The sequence below is a fragment of the Pyxicephalus adspersus genome, chromosome 6 (genome assembly GCF_032062135.1).
Source record: "Pyxicephalus adspersus chromosome 6, UCB_Pads_2.0, whole genome shotgun sequence".
Lineage (NCBI taxonomy): Eukaryota > Metazoa > Chordata > Amphibia > Anura > Pyxicephalidae > Pyxicephalus > Pyxicephalus adspersus.
Window position 1 is genome coordinate 36,342,168 of NC_092863.1, and position 26,749 is coordinate 36,368,916.

The window sequence follows — 26,749 nt, forward strand, 5'->3', positions numbered from 1 at the left end:
TATTTAGCAACAAATCTTATTTATTACAGAAATGAACAATCAGCATTACATCAGCACAACCTGGCAGCAGGGATGAAGGCTGTCAAAACAGGGATGGTTTTTATTTTTTACGACCTCCTCTCTCCTTCAGAGCCAAGTGGATTGTAGCACCATTCTGCATGTTGTAGTAAGCAAGAGAGTTTGAGTCCTTGATGAAAATTCCCTGCAGGAAAAAAGGATATGTCAAAAGCCATCCATGTACTAAAAGCATAAACTGCCTTAAAACCTACAATGATGGTAGAAGCTTCTTTGTACATTCAAGTCAGTTGGATTTGTGGCAGATGACAATGGTCTAATGGGGATGTGAAAGGGGATCTTTCAACTATGACAACTTGTGCAGCTTAGTGTACCCTTCGGAATAGAGCCAACAGTGGGCAGAAAAACTTTTAAACAGATTCTCAAAACTCTTCTGCCTTTCTGAAGAATGGCCGTCATTTTTAGTACAGGATGTTCCTTCAATCAAAACTATTGATGACACAAACCTAATAAATTATGCAGAAGGAGCTGTGAAAGCATGTCTGCTACATGAACCATGAGATTGGAACATTAGTTATATCGACTATAGATTTCAAGAGTGTATGAGTTACAGTGTCTTCATTTTACATTAGAAATGAAAAATAAAAAAATCTCTGTAATGTTACTTACATCATACTGAAGCTTCTGTTTCCCAGCAGGCATTCCAGTTGCCTCATGAATCTTAACCTTTATTACAGAGACCTAATAAATACAAGAACATTGTTGCAAATTTATAGTACCGGTATGAGTAATTGCAGAAAATTATTCTATCTGTCCACATTTTCACTTGTCTGTTTTGAGTTTGCCAAAATACTACAGCAGGTTACCTGATCAGAGAGGGGAAGAGTGAATGCTAAAATCTGGCCACTCAGCTTCCATTCTGTCTTGTCCTGCATGTTGGGCACTTGTACTTTAACTGTGACTGGACCCTAAGAAACAAAATAAGATTGTGAGATCCCCTGGAGAATAATCCATCTTCAAAGGATCAAATTAGTGGTCGGAGTAATAGAACAAACCTTGTTCCTGCGCAAGAACTCTTCCTCTGGAATCAGAGAGTCCTCACTCTTCATTTTCTTGGCAGAAGGCTCATCTTCCATTGGTGGTGGAGGATGGGATGGAGGCAATGGAGCTGGTGCAGGAACAGGTGCAACAGGAGGTGCAGGGACAAATGCTAAAACAGAGGGCTATCTGTTAAATTTGTGATTATACATGTGAAAAAGCAAAAACAGGCATGGATGCTAAATAGAAGACCCATAAAAGGTAAACAACTATCTTTAGGAACACTACACAAAGCTGGATTATGGCTTATTACCTGAAGCTAAAAAACGAGTATCTGCATAGGTATGGCAGGTGGTACTGGGTGTTCTGCACAGAATTAGAAATCTTTTGGTATATAAAACTATTTAGAGGATATGTCTTCTGTCACCAACCCAATACTAATTCATTATTACTGTAATTTAAGATGATGCCTGACTGCCTCATACGGATGCCTGCATCTAAACTTTTTTTTTTAGTCTTTAAAATTTCTGTCTTTCATTAGTAACATTTGTCAGTAAATGGTTTAAATGTGTTTTGCAATTTACTCATGCAACATTCACAGAATAAATATTACCCATATTTTAATACAGTCTCAACTGAATATTTTTGGTGGAAATATGTACCTGCTGGAACGATCATGTGTGGTGCTCTCTGTGCCATCATAGGCGGTGGGTTTGGTGGCATCTGTACCACATTTATCCTAGGTGTGTGCAGAATAGGAGGCATTGGAGCAGCTAAAACAGAGCCAGGAGGAAGGCGCACAACTGAAGCCATAGGGGGTCTCTGCATCACAGGCACAGCGGACACCATAGTAGTACGGATTGGTGGTGGCATCTGTAAGAAGATTCATGTTTAATAAACTGAACTGTTACTCAGACTTTATATATACAATAGACAGTGCTTAAAATTGTAACATGTCAAATTATAAAATATACTCCATCTGTTCTAATGCTCTGGATAGTACAAAATAAACAATAGTGGCAGAAAGATTAAAAAAACATCCAACAATGTAGGTACTTGTTTAGGTAGAACAAAGACAGAAAATACAGTTGTAAGCTTATGATCCAGGGCAAATATGAGTGGAAAAAACAAACAAAAAAACAGTAAGGTCAGTGTTCTCCCCAGCCCCTTTTAGATGAGTGCACCACCCAGCACTTTCAAGTAACCACCCGGCTGTTTTTGGGTGCTTATTGAAGAGTTGGGTCACAATACAGGCGCTGCCACCTGCCTACAAAGTCTTCCCACCCAGCTTAAAAAAATGGGTTGAACACTGACAGTGTCAAAGTTAAAAAAGAATGTAGCAGGTTCAGTTCAACTAAAAATATTGTATGTTCTATGGAGAGTATGAGGTCATTGATGCAAAAGGTTTCCTAGAAAGGGGACTTGAAAAATGTTCTTGGCATAAAACTTTTAAATAGAACAAAAAAAGGAGGGATAAGTAGTAACCAAAATGAATGAAGTTAGAATGCCTGCTTACATTTGGTACCAACATGCTATAAAAGTAAATAATGACTGATTGTTACCATTTATAACTCCATGAAAGAAAAAGTAAAAACTTACAGATGGTGGTCGAGATACAGGAGGATTGATCTGCTGGTGCATAGATACTGGAGGTGGTGGTCTTGGAGCTGAGGTGATAGGTGGAGCAGGGCTGGTCATGGTAGGTGCAGAGGATGGAGGTGGCGGCTGCGTGATTTCATTGGGTTTGCTAGGTCCAATCTTGTCCTTGCCATCCTCCTCAGGAACTAGACCCTTAGCCTTATGGATGGCCTCAATTTGCTCCTGTAGTGTAATATTGGCCTGAGCAGCTTGCTGAGTTCGAGCCATGCTGCCAGAGTGTCCATCCCATGTAACCTGTATGCAAAAGGAAGATTAATACATTCAGATCCAATGTAACCACTTTAAAACAATCAACTTTTTTCATGTTGAGCTTCATCAAACATTTTAAATTGACCTCCACAAAGGTGGAAAAACCGCCTATAGTGGCTGGGTACCACCATCCTTCCAGGATGACCCTATGGGATGTAAAGCAGGCAAAATATAACAAGACAACTCTCTTGTTCATTACTGGAGTGATATCTCACACAATTTTGCCAGTGATGTCACACCCAACATAATGCAGAATGTGGCAATAAGGGAAAAAAAAAACTATGCTTTTCTTTTACGGATTCAATTTTCACCTACATTTAAAGATCTAGGGAAGGGAATGGGCCTAGCCAGGAAAAGGGACCTTCAATTTTAGTAGGGGGTATGCTATAACAATGTAAATTTGTTTTGTTTTATCCTAAGATTGGCAAATTAAACATAAGTAATACCTTCTCTTCTGGTTTCTGGATCTCCTCCTCTCCAATCTTTTTACCAATAGCCGTTTCTTCAACACCGAAAATATCGGTACGGCGTTCAGCCAACTGCTTCAAGCTGCTTTCAATATCCAACCCTGATGAGGAAAGAGTGAACAGAAGAATGAATTACAATAAAGGCAGCCAAAACAGACAAGTGCAAATGTATGATTCTCTCAGAGAAGGTATTCAATTATTGCTGTTTTTTTTAAGTACTCCTACAAAATAAATAGATGATTGAAATAAAATGAACCCAAGCACATTTCACTGGCAATAAACTTGGAGGAGAACCTCAGTAAAAATATATTTTATGTTACATAATTCTGTTCTGCTCACCTGGGGCATATACTTCATCATCCCCTTGCTTCTCTCGAATTGAACGATCCCTTTGCTCCAACCAGCGAGGATCCAAGAGTCCAATGCGCATGTGCTCCTGCATCTTGCTGGCAGGAATCTTCTCTCCAGTAATAGGAGATACAAGGTATTCATCAGGCGCAGGAGCGGGCGGCTGTGGTTTAGAAGCTAAGAATGAAGAAACAAAATGGTTAAGGATCTAACTCTATAGTACAACAAACTAACTATACTACGATGACAACACCAACCTTTTGGATCATAGTCTTTACGGACTATTACTTGATCTGGTGTGGGAGGTAAAGGTGGTGGCATTGGTGACTCAGGAGGAAGAGGAGCCTTTTGCGCATAATCTTCATCATCTGAACCCTATATAACACAATACAAAACATTCAGGTGAATGTTGGGTACATGGAAAAAGAGGAACAATTTAATCAGAAAAAATAAAAAGCCTCACCTCATCCATATCCTGTACTTGAGTATCCTGATCCATTTGAGATGTGCCTTCTTCGGCCTTGTTATTCTTTACTTCCTCTTCATCATCAGACTCCACTTCCATTTCCACCTCTTCACTTTCACCAAATTTCTCGTATCGCTCTTGGATCAATATACGGGCACCCAGTTCTTCTGGCGTTGTAGGAGGTGGGAAGTTGCCTGAAACAAAAACATCTGATTAGAATTTCAATGCACAATGTTTTTATTTCATGAAAAAATAAATAAATAAAATAGTAGAAACCATGGTAAGTTTCAGAACAAAATCAACACATTTTAAATTTACATATCCATCCCTAATGATGGAGCACCAGGATCCTTTTCACATTTTAACAGGCAAATCTTAATGCAAATTTAACAGAAAAAATGGTTGTCTACGGCATTCACTAGCTAAAACTCAAGTGACTCATATATAGAGAGTTAAAATATTTACTTATCACGGTAAAGAAGGTAATAGGATTTGTCATGGAGTATTCATGCAGTCCAGATTTTATTGCATTTAGCCAGGTAGTTGCAACTACAACTCCTAACTATTCATAGACAAAGTTTTTTATTTTACAGAAGTGCTGTGGAAGGTTGTGTGTGCGGTTGAAATCTACTGAGTAATAGCCCACAAACTCATGTAATGTATTGGTCGTAATGCATTTTGCTTCTAGACTGGACTTCCAAACACTGCTGATCCCATTCAAATCCTCTTCCACTCAAAGCATTACTGTACATTTTGTCTGCATAACACCATAAGTGACTAGCGTGTAAAGTTTATATACAGGCTAGAGGGCATCAGCAATGTCAGCAGCATTCTGAACTCAAATGTAACATAATACACTTTACAAGTGATAGTTGGCCCCACTGAATGATGAAATACAGCTGACAGCCAAAAGGAAGTGTCCACATCACTGCCCAAGTGACATGGACAACCAGAAAGACCTTGCCAAATAAAACAAAGACAAAAGAACCAACAATGGAGAAACTCATGCCTGCTGCTATGAATAAGGATTAATGTTTTTTTTTCATGTTTCTCTTTTCCTTGCTATCACAGTTGGAGAAAAGTGTGTATGGGGGAAAAAGGGGAGGGAGGGATTGAGATCATGAAAATCCGGTTTAGGCAATTATTTCATTGCAAAAATGCAACAGTACCAAATATACCACCATACTTTGGTCACGTAATTATGACCATATCTATTTTGCAATGTTGACTAGAAGTAAAGAATGTTAGAAATTAAATGTTACCTAACCTCTAGCAATGGGATTTCTCCAAGCTACATCATTGGCATCTGTACCTGTTCTTTTTCTGGGTACCACCAACTTGACTGACCACATTGGGTCTGCCTGTTCCAAAATTATCCAATTTGTTGTAAACATTTACACTTACAAATCCTGTCAGGTCTTGCTTTATTGGACCAGAACACATATTTCTCTAGGTTCTGGTGGGTACATTAATCCTATCTGTCCCAATAATAATAATATTGATACATATGTGCCCTTACAAAATAGTTTCATTTTGCAAAAAAAAAAACAAAAAAAAACAAAACACTTTTTTGGTAATATGACTTGGAATCCATTTAAATAAGCAAATAATGGAAGAGTGGTATATTAAAAACTGTTACATTTGACCAATGGCTTAAATAAATACAGCCCCATTGAAATGATAATCAATTCTTACCTTGTTCATTAGGCTGGAAGTCAACCGTTTCCACTACCACAAAATCATGCCAATCAATTTGTGCATAGGCCACACGTTCTCGCTCTTTCTCTTCTTCCTCTTTTTTTCTTTCCCTTTCTTGAAACCTGGCCCACTCCACACGGTAACGCACCTAAATACAGGAAGATTATAATTTAAGCAAGTTCTGAATATCAATATTCAATCAAAAGGCTAATCTGCTTTACAGGCCATTGTAATCAAAAGGAAGTATGTTGAGGCCAAAAGAAAACAATCTGATATAAAGTGTACTTAATACATGAGTGGCCCAATAAGTCAGCTAAATCATTTTCAAAAAGGCTTGCTTTTTTTGTGGCCCAAACAGGAGCTTTATTGCCTTAAAAGGCCATAGAAACTAAACAATATGTGTTTTATATCAAATGTCATTCAAACATTCTGAATTTTCATTTACATAAATAATATTTAAAATTGTTTTTCTGCCAATTACTTGATGAACACTATCCTAGCTAATAAAGCAGACTGTACTTTGTCCTGTAACATTAGGAACAATGGCACAAGGATACTAAATACTTTACATTTACTCATCATAAATAAACGGTCTCAAAGACATTACCTAAAACCAAAGTGTGAATAGTGTTTCGTTCATATTTTTATTTTCTTTTTCAATTCAGAAGCAAGTCATGAATACGTAAAGGTTATCATAAAAAAACGCAGCCAAACAAGACTGGACAATTACCTGGTCTAAAACCTCTGTGGGGTTCTCCGCTTCTTTCTTCAGCTTGGGGAGTAATCCCTTTGGAGGAATCAGAATCTGAAACAGACGAAGAGATCACTTACAAAAGTACTATCCAGTATCAGGGTGGGAAAGCTCACACGGTCATCTTTATTAATAGCTTTGTAATAAAGTCACTCACTTCCCAGCCAGACTGCAATGACTTGCTGTTGAACAGCTGTCTGAGCATACATAGGAAACAGACGTAGTATTAAATATATTCAAACATGAGCAACCAATGTCAGGAGATTAACAGCAGTGCCCAGAAATGTTTAACAGACAGAGCAAAGGATAATAGCAAAAGGGGATATACCAAAGTCAGTCAAAGCATGCAGAGCTGTTACATGAAATATTCTCAAATAAGCCATGATATTATCATAATGGAGCAAAGGTATTTTTCAAAACGCAATATTATTTGTATTATATGTGCTTTATATTCAGGTTGTGAGCTATGGTAAAACACAAATGCCACTTACAAAAAGGGCAAAGTGGGTAATTTTCTTTGGATTTTTTTTGCATTTCAACTTATTCATCAAAACATACATTTGTTTTACTAAATTCTTTAGATTTCAGCACACATAACATAACCAACATAGTAAAGCTGCAGCCTAACCAAAAAAATTAGTAAAAGCGTAATACAGAACTACTAAGGTAGTCTAAGAGCTCAATTTATAAATTATTCCCGTCAATTCGTTCATAACAAGTTATTTCCTATCATGACAGCTGTGCACTTTTGAACGGCCACTAGGTGGCAGAACGAATCATTGTTTTAAAAAGGAACTGAAAGAAGAAGACTAGAGAGAAATGACCATAGGTCTGTCTGAGTTGTAGTAGTGGTAATGACAGAGGGAATCATTTATAAATAGAGACCTAAAATACTACATAGTAGCATGCCAAAACTGGAAATATATTGTTGTATACCCAATATCTCCCCAAACTACCCTGGCAAATCAGACAACTGGAATTAGGACAATAGAACTGAACTCCCAAGCCAAAGCCTTGGCTTGTGCCAAAAACGTACCTAAACTAAAAAAAAAAACCAAAAAGCCACCAAGAGGTAGAGATAGTTGATAGTGGATCTGTCATTGCTGCACAGTGGCTGCACACAGGTAAATCTGTGTCATTGGGGCAGCAGCTCACCACCCACCAGTTCAGTTCCACTATCAGCCCAATTCTGGTTAAACATCAGAAGGTACCAGGCAGAGTTTTTTTTTTATCCAGAAAAGTTTCTACAGTGTGCTGTTGATTCTTTTTCTTATAATTCACAAGAGTAATTGTAAGTATTGAGTCATGGTTTCTCACTATGACAGAAGGCAGTTATGTTTTTTGCAATAGCCTCCAAAGGATTAAGCAGTCGCAGGTTTGAAACTAAACTACAGACACTTTTAAGTAATCGTTTCCAGAGATAGCAGAAAAAAGTTGTACATGCTGCATTGTTCTATGGAGGTTGAAGGATGCGTGGAATGCACCCTACTGAAATACATTTCAGCTCTATGGATCATTGAAAGTTGTTGGAGTAAAGTTGTACAAATGTTAGACTATTGTCTGTGTGATAGGAAACATTTGTGACAAAAATCTAAAGTGTGTTAAGAGAATCATACTTATACATCATTTCAGTGCTAACTTTCTACCATTCTTTGTAAGAGGTTTATAAAATTCAGGTCAAGCTGTGCAGCCTGCAAATCTCATGGGATCTCCCATTCTGCAGAAAACACTCTTTGTGGCTGCTGGAGTGGCTATTACCTGTCCACCTTTAGTCATCTCCTAATTAATTCAATTATTCGGCTTTGCATGCTTCTGAGAGCAGGAATAGTACTAAATACATCTGTGTGTTATAAAAAAAATAAAATGCAAGTTTTGGATAGCAGAGCCGCTAAATAATTGCTTCATAACTAAACACCTAATTGTTTTTCTTTAGAAATGGTTACAAAGCACAGTGTAAGGTCTACTAACAAAGTCAGGAGATTGAATATGCATGAAAATTACGGTCATAGGTCAAACATCTTAAATAAGAAACTGAGACATGTTCCAAAACCACTGACAATAGTGTCCGAAACATAGATATTTGTCATTTAGAAACCCTTGCCACATTGGAAAGCTAAAAATGTGACACCCTATTTTCATATTACAGTTCCTGACCCAGCTTACTGGACAATAAAGGCAGAGAAGCAAATTAATCAGGACCTCTCTAGAGTTCATGTTCTCTGTTAGCAATACGATTGAGCCTTGTTGTTTTGATTTCTTGCATTTTGATTTGCTTATATGTTACACCTATAGAATAAAGCCCCCACAACAATATATTACCTGAAAGCATGTGCTCTGTACAATAAAATGGGGATTGTTGCCATTTTTGTAAGCGCACACACACACACACACACACACACACACACAATATGAGGCATGTCAAATCATATTGCTCATTACACATTACAAGCCTTCAGAGTTATTCATAAAGGATGGTTCTCAAATCAGTGCTCCCACTCCAGCATGCATGACGATGATACCCATTTGTGTGGGGAACAATCATGCCAATGCAAATATGATAATAGCAGCCTCGGAGCTGTCACTAAGTTTAGGGAAGATTAACGACATCATGCTTCAACAGCAAAGGAGTTACGGTTTTTCTTTTAAACTTTTGCAGTGTTTTGGGACGTGTTCACTTCTAGAAGCTTTAGGCAATGGTAGGTGTTATTTTAAAGAAAGTTACATATAAATAGATTAGTACAGCCCATGTAAGTACATATTCCCTGCTTCAGGTGATACCTTAGTATATTGCTCCACGAGCTTGGTGAAGTAATTGAAAAGACTGTGCTGGGGCCGCAGGAAGTCAAACTGGTAATTTCTCTGTTCCTTCTGCATCAGCTGTGTCAAAAACTGACGTCCATTACGAGCCACAAACTGGGCTGTCAGTTTCACCACATCCAGATCAAAAGCAGAAATAGAAGGTGGATCAGCTACAAACTCAAAGTCTGGAGGGGGTTCCTTTGGAACTATAGTCTCTTGGACAACCTGAGCTTGAACCTGCAAAAATAAAAATAAAGAAACACTAGTTATGTATAGCAGTTACAAAAGATCATAATGGTTGTAATACATCCAGGAAACACTGATTTCTGTGTGCGGCACAAATGACAAACCTTCTGAGGAAGCTGCTGTACAGACTGCTGTTGCTGCATGACTTTAGGTATTGCAGCAGATGGCTCCTGCGCTTTTCCTTCTTTAAACTCATTGACCTTGTGGCGGTAGTACGCATGATAAGGATCATTTGGATTTAAGAAATTGAATTTGGGATTGTTGATTTCATTTTGACGGATTCTGGCTTCAAACTCTGGACCATTCCTGTCAACAAAAAAAAAATAGATTTAGAAAAGAAAATCTAGGATTTCTGTTTATGAGAAAGTAATGCTGGGTTATATGTGGTCAGGTTTGCAGACTGGAAACTAATGATTCAATCCTAAAGGAGACTGACATGGAAACTGAATACTTCCAATGCAGACCGATCCATCTGAAAAAACCTAGTTGTATGCCATGATCACACTATTCGTTTAAAGCTTTGCATTACTTAGCAGCTATGGCATTCCAACAAATCTATCAGAAATGGACATATTAATTGTGTAAGCATCACAGTTGACTAGCACGGAATTAGGGAGTCAGCAGTGAAATCTGCCCCCAGTAGTAGAACATTGCTCCTATACCACTACAGACAACAAAATCTACTACAGGAAACAATACAAGCTTGTATGACTTACCTTGCCACAAAGCTGGCCGTCTTGTCCACAATATTTCGGACTTCTGGTGGAGGATAGATAATACCCACAATAGGCTTTGAGGGAACTACCTCTTCCTTTTTTTCCTCCTCCATTTGTTCCTAAAGAAAAAAAAAGTTTATAGTCCTGTAAACAATTTGTTTCCATGTTGCTAGATGCATGCTGAATATTGATATTCTCTTTAACAGCAAGCAGACATTTTTAAAGCCCCCAGATGGCTAGCACAGTGGCTCAGTGGTTATCACTCGTGCTAGCAGTGGTTAGTAGGTTTGAATCTCAGCCAAGACATTATCTGCATGGAGTCTGCAGGTTCTCCCTGTGTTTGCATGCGTTTCCTCCCACATGCACAAAAACATGCACCCCAAAATTGACCTTTCCCTGTATTAAAGACATATGACATGGTGGGGACATTAGATTGTGAGCCCCATTGAGGGACAGCTAGTGACATGATAATAGACTTTGTACAGCGCTGCATAATATGTCTGCGCTATATAAATACTGTGTAAGAATAAAAGATGAGATGGTGCATTAGTTTTACTTTTCCTTCTGGAAATAATATTTTCTGTTAACAATATTACTTATTCAGCATACTGTACCAGGACTACAATACTCTACCCCCCTCTTACTCCTCATAACACAGGTCCATAGAGATACCTGAGAACAGTGCAGCTGATAAAAATGAACTCACTATTGCTGGCAAGATTGTGCTTTTTTTTTAAATTATTCAAAAACAGAACTAAAGTATTTTTACAGGGTCAGAAGAAAGCAAAAAATTTGATGATTAGCAGGAAGCGAAGCGTTGCCGGTTCCAATCTGTGAAAGCCTATTTATTGTACAGCGCTGTGTAATATGTTGGTGCCATATAAATCCTGTTTATTATGTGTGTTGTGGTGCAGTGGTGACACGGATGTGATGCTGCAGACATTGTCAGTAAGCTATTAGACAAACCCAGGCTGCTATGCCAAGTCTCCATCACTTCTCCCATTCCAATGCAGATCTCCTATTCTCCAGGTTGGAGTTTCCTCATTAATCGCCTGACCCCCATATCATCTACATTACAATGACTTGTAGTCACATGAAAGCACAGGGACACTGCCTGAGATTATTAGGAATATTTTACCAATAACACATCAACCAATGTCACTACAAATAAATATTGTAATAATTACAATGTTTCATGTATGGGGCCCTCCAGCCCCTCTGGCTGACTGGAGACTTACGGGGTTCAGGGGGGAGGGGGGTATTTTTGTGGCACCATATGGCGCTTCTATCGGCCTAACCATTCCTATGCAACCCAGCACCATAACCACATCTATAGGTATACCCTTCCATCAACCTAAATGAATGAACAGGACGAATAATAAATAACATGAGGGGGGTGTTAGGCACCGTATACCACACACATGGGTGACCATTACACAATCCCCGCTCACACCCACCTGCCCTCCCTCGGGCGCCGGAGGCGCTATCAACTGCACGGGACCCGCTGGCATGGTACCGACTTCTCCGGGGTTCCTGGTGGAGCCCGCTATAGCGTTTAACACCAAAATGGCGGCAATACGGAGGAGAAAAGGACGGGCGGAAGTGGTTGGGGACACCCACACCTAGCTCGGGGGTGTAGAAAATGCTTCTGTTGCATAAAAGAACGTACAGTCGCCGTCCTTGTTTGTTAGCGGGCAGTTACATAAAATAGCGGTGTCTGTCACAAGTGAAAGATAGTAGGTGAACTTTTCACGGAAAGCGACGAAAAAAGCAATCTTTATTCCCCTTCGCTCTAGAATAGTACATTCCAATTCAAACAGGAAATACGAAGCACCGGAAGTCGTCACAATGTAGTACTTTGTTGTCATGACAACAGTTGTAGTGTACAGATTAGCAGTGTGGAGCTTCTACTGACTGACCACAGAGAGTTTACAGCTCGGGCTCCATAGGATTCTTCATGGGATGGTCGGCTCATTCCGCCTGTAATAGTTACATGTATGTATATGGAGTAAGTTGTATCCAGAGATATAGCACCCAGGATAGCCAGGAAAACAGACAAATACATTATTAAAATACATTCATTGCTTACATACTTTTCTCTGCTGCAGTCATTGGTCACTGCCCATCCCCAGCTTGTGGACAGTGAAGGACCAGCAAATGACTGAAAATGTCAGTGTGTTTCCTGTCTCCATATTGTCCTTGTATTGTCTTCCTGTCATATCAGTTGTAGGTGATCAGTACATAGACAATCAGATCCATTGCTGTCACCGCGACCATACTCAGCAATGTCATACAGCTGCCCATGGGGTTCATACAGCCAGGAAATAAAAGTGTTGGCAGGACTTACCTTCCCCAATACAACAGGAAGTGAGAGGGAAAACGTGTCTCCACTGAAGATTTATCACCAATCTTTGTTCCCGTGACAGCCTTTACATTCCCATCCATCTGTCACAGGACAGGAAGTGAAATTCAAACACATTTACTCATAAACTATATTTTGTATTACAAATACAGAACATGTCACTAAACATTCCTCAAACACAAGAAAAGAGTAATCCATTAGAGGATGATTGGACTCACTTGTGTGTGTAAATTTCAACTTGAGCTGCTGAGCTCTGTTGACAATGGCCAATGGAGACAGGGAAAGTGCGAATAGGACCTCAAAGCTCCACCTGCTGGCTGGAAGGAAGAATGCATAATAATCCCGTGTAATGTTCCCAAACTAATAAATAGAACAACATATAAAATACAACAGGTGAATAGGGTGGTAACAAACCTCATTAATCCCAGGCACAGCTCTGGGAATACAATATGTGTTTATCACAGTAATCACACAGCAGCAAGTGCAGCAATTTCCATCATCCTGTAACACGTTCTCACTTTCTATGTTAGGAGAAGTTGTCTTTGTCAGCTCTCCAGTTTGGGTTACACTCCCTGCCCCTGCATGGCAGCTCACAGTCTCGGCACCGTTCAGGTCTGCAGTCAGTCCAGTAATGTAAAATGCCTGATGTGCTGATACATTGTGTGGGAAGGAATGCTGTTAGCTGTAAATGTGCTATAGATTACTATTCTTCATCTAAATATATACTCGGGGGTCACAAAGCAGTTCAGAGTCATAGTACTGAACGCTGTACCTCCTCTGCTAACAGAGCAGATGATAGACACAATACAGAGCTTGTGAGTGATTGTGTTGTCAGCAGTGTCAGAGAAGAGCTGATAACAAAGGTCAGAGATAAAGTGTTTGGGAGAGAAGCTCAGCATAGTGGTGGAGGGGGGCATGGTACTGATTTCAGTAAAAGGGAGAGATAAAGGGTTGGCTGCACACTGTAATGCCCAGCATGCCTACAGAGTATAAGTCCCATGTATGACACTAGTGATAGGCAGGACTTTAGGAGTTTGATCTCTAAATTAGTTGTAGGAAATTGAGCAGTAGATCCCTCTTTGTCCTCCTTGCACTGATACACCCTCGTCTCTGATTGGTCGTATGGACTATGATTGGTTACTATGACTGAGGAGAGATCTTTTGCAGCCCCTGTAATGATAAGAATAGGGACAGTACAGGGTAATGATTGTGAAATTGGTACACTTATGGGGGGGGGGGGGGGGGGGGGGGTGAGAGTACATTTAAGATGCCCACTAGAGTTCAGCTTTAAAGTAATGAAGAAAAAGAGCGAACAGGTGGGACAACTGGCATTTTGAGAAGGGGAGGTCTGCAATAGTATGACAGGTTTCCTTTAACGAATACCTGTCACTGTCATGAGGAAAAGGAAAGATTTCACATAACGTGCCTTTTATCATTTTTATTTCCTCCTGGCAATGTCTTTACTTAGATATCAGGAACATGGCATGTATGCTGGGAGATCGAACATGTATGGAAGGTCTGAGGAAGGACATCACTGATCTACAGGGCACCGTGATTGATGTCTTCTCTAGAGTGGGTGCTGTCCGGGTGCCCTCTTGGAAATTCCCAGATAAAATGTCCTGTGATCTAGACCTGGTACAGTTACTGGACAGATATGACTATGTGGAGAATGATGCGGAGATCACACAGGTCTCACATATGGTGTTACTGGAGCTTGTCATTGACAGGTAAGTAACTCTGCATTACCTATAAATATATAATACAGTCACACTAACTCTCCTGAATTAAATAATAAGAAAAAACTTGTTTTTTTTTAATGTGGATGGTGAGTGGTTAGAACCTGCTTTGTTTACATTTCTGATCCACTCTATAACTGTTTTGACCACCAATGTCACTAGGGACTGAAGGGAAATCCAAAATTTGCCTGTGACCATAGAAAAAATCCTCTCCCTTCCTGTTCAGTCTACAGAAAGTGAAGGGAAATTTCTCTAATGTAGCCTTACCCAATCATTTTAATATGGGGGAACCCTTAAAATAACATTCAGGTCTTCAGGGAACTCCCTGCTATATTCTCTGCTATAATCCCTATATTTATACTCAAGGAACCCCTAGCAACCTCCGGAGAATCCCTGGTTTAGAAACATTGCTCTAATGAGACACAAGGGGTAACAGTGCTCTTAATTCTCCTCTATTCCCTTAACCAAAATGAAAAACATTTGGGCTTTATGTGCACTTCTATTTAAAGTTGGATAATTTTGTTTATTGATATTGTTCCAAACCTCAAATATTTTTTTCTAATTTGGCACAAAAACAGCCAGGAGCTTTAAACCTTTTCAAGTTTAAAGCTCCTGGCTGTTTTTGTGCTATCTGCATCCCATTAAAGAGATTTTCCAGGCTATGTCCTGTAGAAACAACAGGATGTTTGTTGTGAGTCATCCTTTGTCATCAGAACAGATGTACTTATTGGAAGATTTCCCCACTATTCATTTTGTAGAAACATAGACAGCACAAACCTAGCCTATCACTAATAAAACGTTTTAGCTTTAGATGTACTTTTCAAGCTCATTCATGCTTGCTGTCTTGAGCCACATACACACGTAGGATTTTTGCTGGTGGAAACGATCTTTCATGATTGTTTCTAATGGCAGATGATGATTGAACGAGCACTGTACACCCAGCACCCCTTCTGTTCTACGGAGAGTTGGAAGGATGAGTAAGCAGCACCCCGCCGTGATCTCTATTATTGATTTGCACAGTGGTCATACCAGAACATCAATCCATGGTGGATTGATGAACATGTTCATGCAACCACTGTACAAATGTCAGATTCTGAATGAACAAGATAATTACCTAATGTGTGTGTGCAGCCTTAGATTGTGTTGTGTCTAATAATTTAGCTCACAATAACACTTTTGTTGTATTTCCAGGACCAGCGCTGTTTATATACTTCAAAATTAGCATTCTTATTCAGTGTTCCTTCCAGAAATGTATTAAGTTGGGTGGGAAGAATCTTTAGGCAGGTGACAGCCCCTGTATTGTGACCCAACTTTTCAGTAACCATCCTATAACAACCGGGTGATTACTGAAAAGTTTCGGGTGGTGCATCTGGCTGAAAGATCAGAGGAAAACACAGTTTATGGAATATGGGATTGCAAAACCTATTTGATACAAGTCAAATTTGGTTCAGCAGGAGGTCCACAGCAGGTTGAATGTACCTGTCATTAAATACTACATGATCTTTAAAGCGTCTCAAAGTGATGCCATAGAAACAAAACCCAAATCTCATTTACACTGTCTCTAAAGGTTGATTTAGACTAAAGTTTGGTAAAATACATTTGACAGAGGGGTGCTAATCAAACATCTCAATGTAATATTGTAATATTGAACCGCCCACCCTGATATGTGTACAAATAAATTAGAAAAACAGGACGAAAAGAAAGCCAGGGTGTTTTCAAATGCGGTAAATTATTTTTATTTACCGGTCTTCCTTGCTGTTAATATTTTAGGGGGGGGAGTAAAGACCATATGCTAGACAATAAATTCCTGCTAAATTAACGTAAGTGACAGATAATTCTGTGTCCCCACGCGTTTTGCTTATTAGGCTTCCTCAGGGGACTTGTAAAGAAACTTGTAATTGCTGCACATGAGCATATTAAATGAATTAAACATAATTGGTTATAATGATAATTTGCATAATTAAATGATGAAACATGATAATATTGAAAAAAAAAGGTCAAATGGCCAAATGACCCTTTGTCCTGCAGATCTGGCAATCCATGTCAGTATATATAGGTGAAATGTCATGCTGTATTCTTACCTTTCACACATTGTTTAATGTACTGACTGATAATTATCTTCCTGTATTCCCAGGCTGCTTCTCCTCCTTCAGAGTTTGGACATTTACACAGAGTTAATAAACAATGAAGGTCGAGTCACTCCAAATCGTAGTCCTGGACCCTCTATGTCCATTGGGCTGACAGTTCGAAAATATTGGAGCAGCATGGTGAAGTTAGGAACTGTATTCCAAAGAACACAAACTGGAAAGGTAAACATGGGAGAGTTTTACTTTTCATTCTGGAATTCTGGTAATTTGCTTTTTTATCAACAAATGGACTGTTGCTTTTTTGATAAACATTTATTTTGATCATTTACATTACATTTATTTTTCTAATTATTCCTGTAGAATCTATATTTTACAAGTAAAGATTTATTATGGGGGTACCCCCTTAACATTTTCTATGCAAAGTATTGATCTTTTTATCATAAAATCCAGTACTGCTTGTTAACCACCTCAGTACAAATATAACTCCATTGCTGTCTATGTGAGTTAGCAAAGAGGTTTGGGGATGCATCCCTACACGGATTTATTCATCTGTCTGTGATGTGAATAGATTTGTATAACATAATGGAAATCCCATATTTCCTGCTAGATGAATGCATGGCATTTGTGCATAACAATGGCAGGAACATAACGCCTATGACACTTGTCATTTTCTTTTGGGGTTTAGAAATGTAAAAGAAGCAGTTTGTTGCTGTTAGCAACATCTCTTGGAGCATGGATTCAGTGGAACAGATGCTGGCCATCGTTCCACTTGTAAGTCTGAGAACTACAAGTAAAGGAAATTAGGATAGATTTGGGTAAACATGAGTATTGCTGTAAAACCCCTTTTTTCAATATTTGGCCTAAATTCTTCCTTAATCTCTGCAGAGAGTCTCTTTACAAGACAGCGTTATTACAGCAAAAAAAAGTGAAACATCAAAAGATCCTTCCTATTTGTCTTCATCCAGGCCTCAGACTGCCTCCTCACGTCTTCAGAGCCAAAATATTAGTAGCTTCCCGGGAGAATCTAAACATGAAAGAGTGAAGGAGACACGCAATGTGGGATCCCAGACATTAGAGTCCGCGCTTGTACCCTGCGATGCCTGTGCCATTGCCCAAAGTAGCTTGAAGGAGGTCAGTGATACCATTGTCAGTGTATGTAGAAGTCAGAATTTGCCGACATCGCTGACAAAAATCCAAGAAGTTTTACCTGTTGAAGGTCTTCTATCTGCCAATGAAATGAGATACTGGGCCAGTGAACAGAGCAAAGACCTGGCTCGTATAACTAAACATCTGTCAGAGCTAACGCAGCTGATACAACCTCTGAGAAATCAGCTTGATGATGCTAAGGTTGAGAATGAGAAGCTTATACAAAATATGGAAAGTTGGAAGAATCAGCTTCAGGCACAGAGAGAAGAGATGCAGAGACAAGCAAAGGACATTGAAAGGAAGCTACAAGAAAAGGGGCAACAGAGTCAGGAAATGATGGACAGGCTGGAGAGGGACAAGGAAGAACTCCGAAAAGGTATTGGTTAAATAAACCTTTATAACTCCATGAACACCTTAGTAGGACATATTAGTTAATAATTTGCTTTGTGCTAAAATGATTTGCTTTTTTATTTTAGGCTCAGCTATCCTAGAGGAAAGAGTCTCGATCCTCAAAGAGGAGCTAAAAATGCAACATTGCACCATCCGAGATCTAGGTGAGGTTAAATGCAAAATGTATTAAAAAAGAAAGTGTGAACATAAATGCACTGCTTTTCCCTTGAAGCATCTGTGAGCTGCACTGCGTTTTGCTATTCCTAAGGTTCCTTGCACACCTTACTCTTTTTAGTGAACTACAATGTAAAATCTAAGGACGTCATAAAAATGAAAATTTCAGGCATGGCTACTTCTCAGTACGACTCCCACTGATCCTATAAAATACTTTTATGTTAAAATGTTACATGTACTCTACCTGAGAGGGCCTTTACCTTTGGCTGGCACTAACTTTGTCTAGGCATCATCCAGGCTCAGAATCTTCTTTTCAGACTACATGACATAATCATGTAATTCCTGGTACTTGTGTGGTAGCTTTTATATCACATACATAGATCAACCCCCTTTCTTCTGTCTTTTGACTTCCTATAAAGTTACAGAATTACTGTCTAAATTATTCTAGAGGGTAAAAAGTCTGGGAAAACCCTTCCATCAAGCAAGCTAATAGCATCATTCTCATAGATTTTATCTTTTAACCTAGGTGCAATCCATTATTGCAATGTAAAAAAACATTTTATTTGAAAAGCATACTGTTGCTGTATGTTGTGATTATTTTGCTAGTACCAAATAATGAAATTATTTCTGTATTTGTGCATACTCAAACATTTTTAAATTCTGTAGAACTAGCCAGACAAAGACTGTTAAACGAGATGCAAAACATGGTACACAAGGAAGAGGTCCATGCAGTTGAAAAGAAAATGAATGACTTAAAAGTCCACCTAGACAACACACTGAAAAAAGTTCAGGAATCAGAAGAGGCAGTCTCTAAAGAACGGGCACGTGGAGAGAACCTTCAGATCCAGAAAGAGGTAAGTACTTCAAGTCCAGTAAAACTCTGATCCCTTTATTCATACGGTATACATGTTTGCAAGGAGTATGAATCAACTTCCACTGGCTTTTATTTAGCTCTTTTAAAAACAGGATTATGATAATACCAGGTAAGCTTAAGCTTATTGTGCTTCAAATATTCCATCCAGTTTTAGAAAACACCTGTAATACTCGTAGTTTATTCCTTATTTATAGATGTTAAATATGTTACAGACATGGATGGAAGCAACAGCAATCCAGTAGGGATGAACACAGTTTGTGGCCAAGTCTGGCTTTGTTGGTTGAATCTTCTATTTATTTATTAGTCCAGACTGAGAGCTGAAACTGCTCTTTTATCTGTGCATGCTGGCAGTGTATTGGTGAATTGAGAAAGGTTGGTAGTTCCTTAAAATAGCCTGCTAGCTCAGGATTATCGTTGTCAGGTAATAAACTTACTTCAGTGTGGAAAAATGCTGCATATTATGTAGCTGCTTTAGGGCTCGGGAACACAAATAGGTCACGACTATACAATTTACCCAGGTGGCAAAAGTATCTGAGGACTGTACAGTACAACTGAATATATCGTTCAGGAACCTATAGCTTATTACTATGACTGTAACCAATGTGGCAATATTAACCAGTGTCACAATATTGGTTGGAAAGGTGTGCAGCAATGGTTTCTATACTGCATTAATAATCAGGCATCATGTGTTAAAAAGCTCCAGGTAGGGTAGGCTAGTTTTCCACTGTGGTTCTGGGAAACCAGTGTAGGGTACTGGAGCTGGTCAGGGAAGTGTTGGGAGGGTTCCCTGACCACCTGGTCCATTTCCGGGTTTTTGCTAACTGTAAAAGGCTCAGAGAGCTCTGTGTCCAGATCCAGAAGATCTATAACACTTGTTGCCAAGGGAAATTCCTGAAGACTGTAAAATGCACTGTTAATTCTTATGGACATTCATTTGTACTTTTGCTTGTTTAGACTAGACAGGGCTGCAAAGTAGGCTAGCCAGGAGCCAGACTACTGTTTGTATATAAACAGTTCGTTTGCTTTTGGGCAACAAAATGAAGCACAAACAGACGCCTGAAGGTTTCACTTCACCCCTTGGCAGCAAAGGTGTACTAAGCTAACCAGTTAGGAGGATGGAAGGCCTAGTGTTGCGGTTGATGCAAATACCCACAGCCCAACAGGGGGCAAACACTGTGTATGGGTAAACAAATGCTAGATCTCAAGAGGACTGGCCCGAGGTGCAGTGGGCAGGCATTATTGTGCCATTTCTGCTGGTGAATCGTAAAAAGCATATTTTAATTTGCCCCCAGAGACTGGCCAGGATCATGAAAAACTAGAAATCTTTTGCTGTCTGGATGTCACAGTGGTTGTTCAAGCCCAAAGAGGTAATCGCTAGTCATACCAAACCAAGAAATCCCTGAGGTCCCAAATGCATGTTCTCCTCCACCCAGCTCAGATAAGCGTATGGCCAGAAACACTCCTGGGGCCACAAATTGTGCAATACAATGGACCGTTTCATGACAGCTCTGCCCCACAAAGGAGCTGGTTACCAGGAGCAACAGGGAAGTATCCAACACCCGGATAACCCCTCCTTGTGAGAAACCAATGGAGAGAGTCAGCTCCACTGGAACTGCACCACATAAATCATTGGGGCAACCTACCTGCTGGCGTTGTTGGGAAACGGGTCATATGGCAGAAAATTGTCCCCCTGTTGTTACTCTAATGGAGTGTGACACAGCCCGTCGGATGTTATTCTTTGCCTGACCAGCATATCTTTCCACACCTGTTGTTCACATGGCTACAGGTAAAGTAGAGGAGAATAATGTCCAGGCCCTCCTGAATTCTGGTCCCCCTGGTTAACGCCACCATATTTAACCCAGAACAAGAGATATGACAACCTATTGCTGTACAGTGTATCCATGGAAGTTCGAAAAACTATCAGAAAGCACTAGTTACAATTTAGACTGACCAGGGGGCTGTCTTTCATGTCATGGGTGTGTTGGATGCCCTAATCTACAGTGCTGTTTTGGACCTGGATTTTCCCCTATTCTGCTAGTTGTGAGGGGCAAAGCCCCCAGCCCTCATCAAGAGTGTTCCGAGAAATGGGTGCCGAGAGCAAAAGTCAGGAAGTTTGGACACTGAAGGCTCAACTGTAAGAATGGCTCCCCTAGAACTGGACAGTTCTCCCCTGGTGATGATGTTTGCAGGGGACCCTGAGGAGCCCCTCACCTGACTTAGAGTGCTCTTGAGACCAGATTGGCACAGGCAAGTTACAAAATCCTACCCTTTCTCAGGCTTGGGAAGTTATGTCAGTGATACCACAATCAAAAACAGTTAACACCACTTTGCTGTAAATAATGACGTGTAGACTCTTTGAATGGTAAGTAATCGAACAGCTGATGGTGCACGCATAGAGCAGGGTTGTACTTCATTTGGCACATTGGCACCTGCTTGGGGGTCACCTTGCTGTGGAAAAAACACAACAGCGGGTCCTAAGATTTTATTGGCCTGGGGTTTTTGTATATATTAAAAATTATTGCAGGTCATGTCCTGAATTTAAATTAAATTCTCCTGAATCTCACTACCGAGGCCCCTTGGTGCCTCTGCATATTATTGAGGTACCCTTTGATCTCAATGGATCTGGTAGAGCCCTGGTAAAGTCTGCTAGGGTACCAATACTAATACATTCTGGTGGTCTTGGGACTTCCAAAAGAAATATTGACAGACCAGGAAACGTTCTTCATGTCAAAGGTGATGAAGGGTGTATGCAAGCTTTTTGGAATAAAGCAGCTGAGAACGTCAGTCCACCATCCCAAAACTGATAATCTTGTAGAATGTTTATTAAAACCCCCAAATGCTAAGAAAGGTAGATGAGGTAAATGGTAGAGACTGGGACTGCTTTCCACCTTACCTATTGCTCACAGTCTGTGAGGTTTCCCAGTGATCCACCAGGTTTTCCCCCAGGTCTCCTGGATATAGCTATGGAATTCTGGGAGGAAGAGCCCTCTCCCCATCCTTTTGTGATAGAACATGTTGTGCAAATGCAATGCAGTGGTTGGTCCCCACAGCAGAAAGCAAGTTTGGGAAGTGAATTATAAAGTCTGGGAACCGATAAGAGAAAGAAAGAACAGACTTACCATGTAAACTTGATTAGGGCCTAAAGAGACCCAGTTGTTGTGGTGACTGTTGTACTTCCTGGTGAGTCACCCCTGGGATGAATCCATGAGGTGAAAGTCTCTGAGACTTTGAGTGTTTAACTGGCCCACGAGTTTGAGTTGATGAGCTAATTGAATGTTTAGGGTCCACTAGGTACATAACTACATTGGACTTAACTAGCGATTATTGGCAAATTCTCCTTACACCATTTGCTAGGGAAAAACTGCGTTTGCTATGCTGCAGGGCCAGTGTCAATGCACCAGAATGCGTTTTGGACTTCATGAAGTCCCAGACTCCTTTCAGAGGCTAACGGACAATGTCCTTTACCCACACAAACACTTCGATGCTACATATCTAAGTAGTGATATTTAGCGGTGATTAGGAGAGTCACCTTTCCGTGGTCCAGGCTTTGATAAATTCCATCAGACAGGCAAGGCTGACAGCCAGCCTTAAAAAATGTGATTATTAGTAATAGTTAAAAAAAATATGTTAATAATAGTGACAATGTTAATATTAATAATAATAATAATAGTTTGCATCCTCTTTCCAATGAATCCCAGTCCCTGCTGGCAAAGCAGAAATCCTTGTTGCAACAGCTGGATCGGTTATCACAAGAGTATGAAGACCTTCAAGGCAGTCTGGGTGATGCAGAAGAGGAAAGGGTGAAGCTGGAGGAGCAAATAAAACAAACAGAAAAAGAGGCAGAAAACCTGAAAAGACAGCTAAAGGATCAGCAGGTACTGCCATATAAAAGGATTACTCTTTTGCTTTCCCTGATTGAAGGAACTGCATGTCTCTTCCCCTGGTAGTTTCAGCTGTTTTCAGTAAAAATATATCCTTAGCCTGGGCATAGACAGATTGTTACTACACTTATCGGAGTATACGCAGTATCTATGTTGTATATTTTATGCTCATTCGAAACCACTGCTGTTAAGGGTAAATAAGATGTATGTGTTTTATGTTTTATTTGTTTGCTATGTATGTTTGTTTTTTCCTTTTTTCTTTTCTGAAAACTCAATAAAGTTGATTGACACAAAAAATATACCCTTAGCCTACTAACTTATTCCATGTCTTGTAGGAGATGGTAAAGGTTCTTCAGCAGGAGAAGATTACACTTGAGAATTCTGTGTCAAAGATGACCAGACAGCTTACAGAAATTCAAGGATGTTTGCAGGAGCAGAAGGAAAGGGAGAGATTGTTGATATCATATCCAGACTTACATCCTCTACCTGAATTTGAAAGTAAGTGTTTGTAATGAAAACAGTAATGGAACCCTTTTCTGGAACTTAATGGAAATGTCTTGCCCTAAATATTCTCCAATTCCAAAAGACAATCTGATTACATAATTTTTGGTGATATTATAGATGCCTTTTGATTGTATTTGTTTTAGATTGTTTGTTATCAACCAAATCAGGTGTATATAAAGATCCTCTCTCTAAAAAATAAAAACTTCTGAAGTTTTAAGAAGTGCCTATAAGCCACTTCAGAACGGCTTTAGATGCCAAGTACATGATAGACAGTGCTGCTTTGTGTCGAAATGCTCTGCTAAGTCTCACTCCTCACGTGTTATGGACTTTCTGTTGGGTGTAACAATGTGTTAAATGTTGCAGTTCAGAAGAAGCAAATGCTTTTTTTTTTACTGGTAATGCTTAATAAAATGTCAAAGTGTTGCTAAAAGGTATTTACAGTAATTGCAAATCAGTGTTTTTTCACTATATCTGCAAGCATTGTGTCCATGGGTTTTTGTTCATTTTAAAAAGAACCTAAATTTAAACCCTAAAATCAAGTCAGAAGAAGGTTGACTGCAGACCCAATGCACCTGTCAAATTATTTTGAACTCAGAAGCATCTTAAACTGAAGTCAAACCTGTACATTTTATTTTGTTGACTATCCTATTTTATGACTTTATGGTGACATTTTAAAGGTTCTGGTGATATCACTGAAGACATGGAAAAGCAGCTCCAAGCAAACAGCATTCGTATCAGCATTTTAGAAGAGGAGAACACTAAACTGAGAGCCAGTCTACAAAAACTGGAAGAAAAGAGCAAACAAGAACCAGTTCAGGTGAGTGCCACAAATGCAACTTGCCACTTTACTTTATTGAACTGAACAAGTGAACTGAACATTTACAGGTATTGTAATGTATGACTGAATTGTGGAGTAATCTGTAAATATGAGAATACTAATCTGATTACACAATTGGCTGAACAAATGTATAATCCTATGGGAGTCTGCAGAAATGTAAAATAAGTAAATAGTGCCGTGAACAAATAAGTTAGTAATAACTGCCTATATCATTTTCTTAGGAACATTGGTTAGGTCTTCAAGGTTTAAAAAGATGTGTGCATTTTTTACCTGTCATTTTTTTTGTGGCTATTAAATGAAAGTGTAACTTTAGGGCACCAGCCTTACAGACTTAAGGTGAAACAAACATGATACTAATTGGTTACTATAGGTTACTGCACTAGTAAACTCTCTTGTAAATCTATATGTCTATACAAAATATTTTTGGTGTAGACAGAATATGCTGTAATCATTTGTTTCTATATATTAAGGTAATTCCACAGACCCGGTTGTGGACCCTCACTCCTAATAGGGAGCAAGTGTCTCCAGAACTTCAGCTTACTCATAATAATAGCAGAAGCAGCGATACAAAGTAAGTGTTTTGTCAGTATTCTTGTCATGAACTACTTAAGGAATGGCCAAAAATGAAGATTCCCAGTCGGCCTGCAATGATGAATGGTGATAAAACCTCTTCACCTAAATATTTATTTATCTACTAGCTTTTTGTTCCCCACACTACAAAAGCCATTGGTGGGCATTTAACCTAACCATAGATATGCACATATGTAGGATATCATCATGTATATTTGACCACAGAAAGATTAATCATTTATCTTTCAGTGTTTTGCCATGCACTAGCTCCTGTCTGTATTTGATTCTTTTCTTATATTTTGTTGTTTAATCATTTCTTGTTTCTTTAATCATACAGGCCTCCCACTCCAATTCCTAATTCAGTCGCCTTCACTAAAGACTCAGAGAGCTCCTTATCTCTTGGTCATCCAGAAAGAAAAGGTTCACGTCAAGCTGTAAATGTTCTGACATTTCCACCTGAAAACTCCACAATCGCTGCTCTTGCACGCATCAAGCAAGTAAAGGGTAGAAATCAAACTTACAGCTTCGATCGCAAGTAGCTGGTGCACAACACAAATAGGAAAACCTAATTTCCAATGTATTTCATGTAACTAATGTTTTTCTGTCTGGGCCTGCTCCCACATTTACTAAAGGATCAGAGGCTGTTCACTAAACAAAGTTATTTTTGTTCAAAAAGTAATCTGTGTTCACTTTAAATAATCAATCATCTGTGAGGTTTTGGATATTTGCTAGCAATGATTGGTTGATTGAAGTAAATTTAACTTTGCACTGTGAATAATAAGTGAATGTCCTTACTGGACTGTCTTTGTTTCTTTATGAAAACTCACTTGTGTTTTTTTAGCATTGTCCGACTTTGGCTCACTTGTCTTTCTTAATGTGAAGCATCTTATAGCTTGGTAAGACACATTGGGGTCTTTACAAAAATATTTAAGCATTATCGCAAATGTTTTCTTAGCTTAGTGAGAGCGGTGCAAATTCACTTTGCAACAAATATCCAATCATTAGCAAGGCAATGTATAAAAACATCATTTCTGCTTGCCGGTGACTGGATAGCTGAAAGTGGATTACCTGTGATTACTCACTTATTCATTCATTCATGGCACACACAAGGGAAGCCAGGATTGCTAGGAACACAGAAACTTTGCTTCTTTCGTCTTTTTTATGATTTCGAGCAGCTTAATGTGCATAGGCTTAGTGTATTTTTTTAACTTTCTGCTTAGTAGTGTTGCACACTGATTTGGTTTACAGTTCTCTTTACTATTTATTTGATATATTTATTTTATATGAAGCACAAATTAGGGCAATGAGAACATTGATCATGAAAAATTAGAAGAAAATTTCCAATACATCTGATCAATAAAGTCAATATGGTACCCGGGGATTTTCATTTCAGTCATTTTAGTTACATCTATCTATTATCTGTAATAAACTAACATTGAAATACAATATAAACAGATAAAATGTGTTTTTGTATCTCCAACAGTAATGCTGACCATTTACCATTTGATTGTTGTATATAAATGATGCAGTTTGTTATGCAGCAGCCTATGGCAAGCAGACATATACTACCAAATCGAAGTATAAACAACTATTATAACATTTGTTTGCATTCATAGTCTCATTTCTGACTGCTGTGTCTGATACAAAGATACCTCTTTTATCCTTTAGACCACCCAGTATCTATTATCACTTGATTCCACGGGATCCTGGCATACAAAATACTGACTGGACACAT

General features: G+C 39.2%; 2 protein-coding genes across 4 annotated transcripts; one reads left to right on the top strand and one right to left on the bottom strand.

Moving 5' to 3' along the window:
- Positions 1-12,065, bottom strand: SF3A1 (splicing factor 3a subunit 1). Its single transcript, XM_072415264.1, has 16 exons — positions 11,910-12,065; positions 10,453-10,571; positions 9,841-10,042; positions 9,470-9,727; positions 6,671-6,745; positions 5,938-6,088; positions 4,240-4,436; positions 4,034-4,151; positions 3,768-3,953; positions 3,408-3,529; positions 2,653-2,946; positions 1,716-1,926; positions 1,071-1,225; positions 882-983; positions 685-756; positions 1-202 (listed from the first exon to the last, which is right to left on the bottom strand). The coding sequence occupies exons 1-16, from the start codon at positions 11,961-11,963 to the stop codon at positions 101-103; spliced, it is 2,418 nt and encodes an 805-aa protein (XP_072271365.1). The 5' UTR covers positions 11,964-12,065; the 3' UTR covers positions 1-100.
- Positions 12,066-12,265: 200 nt separating this feature from the next.
- CCDC157 (coiled-coil domain containing 157) lies at positions 12,266-26,615 on the top strand. Of its 3 annotated transcripts, none has more exons than XM_072415266.1 (11): positions 12,304-12,460; positions 14,283-14,541; positions 16,685-16,859; positions 17,523-18,159; positions 18,260-18,337; positions 19,014-19,201; positions 22,920-23,096; positions 23,438-23,600; positions 24,284-24,423; positions 24,915-25,015; positions 25,352-26,615. In XM_072415266.1, exons 2-11 carry the CDS (start codon positions 14,294-14,296, stop codon positions 25,551-25,553), a joined length of 2,109 nt encoding a protein of 702 aa, XP_072271367.1. In that variant the 5' UTR covers positions 12,304-12,460; positions 14,283-14,293; the 3' UTR covers positions 25,554-26,615. The 3 variants fall into 3 exon arrangements, with proteins under 3 accessions (XP_072271368.1, XP_072271367.1, XP_072271366.1); XM_072415265.1 differs by having other exon boundaries at positions 12,304-12,447; XM_072415267.1 differs by lacking the exons at positions 16,685-16,859; positions 17,523-18,159; positions 18,260-18,337; ... (4 more) ...; positions 24,915-25,015; positions 25,352-26,615 and having other exon boundaries at positions 12,266-12,447; positions 14,283-14,545.
- The last annotated feature ends 134 nt before the right edge of the window (positions 26,616-26,749 follow it).

Excerpts from the sequence above, each read along its gene's own strand:
- SF3A1 (XM_072415264.1), bottom strand. The coding sequence starts at position 11,963 with ATGCCAGCGGGTCCCGTGCAGTTGATAGCGCCTCCGGCGCCCGAGGGA. Across the intron at positions 10,043-10,452 it reads ACGGCCAGCTTTGTGGCAAG|GAATGGTCCAGAGTTTGAAG; the intron begins GTAAGTCATACA and ends TTTTGTTGACAG. Across the intron at positions 3,530-3,767 it reads TGATGAAGTATATGCCCCAG|GGTTGGATATTGAAAGCAGC; the intron begins GTGAGCAGAACA and ends TTTCCTCATCAG.
- CCDC157 (XM_072415266.1), top strand. The coding sequence starts at position 14,294 with ATGGCATGTATGCTGGGAGATCGAACATGTATGGAAGGTCTGAGGAAG. Across the intron at positions 18,160-18,259 it reads CAAGGAAGAACTCCGAAAAG|GCTCAGCTATCCTAGAGGAA; the intron begins GTATTGGTTAAA and ends TTTTTATTTTAG. Across the intron at positions 23,601-24,283 it reads TCCTCTACCTGAATTTGAAA|GTTCTGGTGATATCACTGAA; the intron begins GTAAGTGTTTGT and ends GACATTTTAAAG.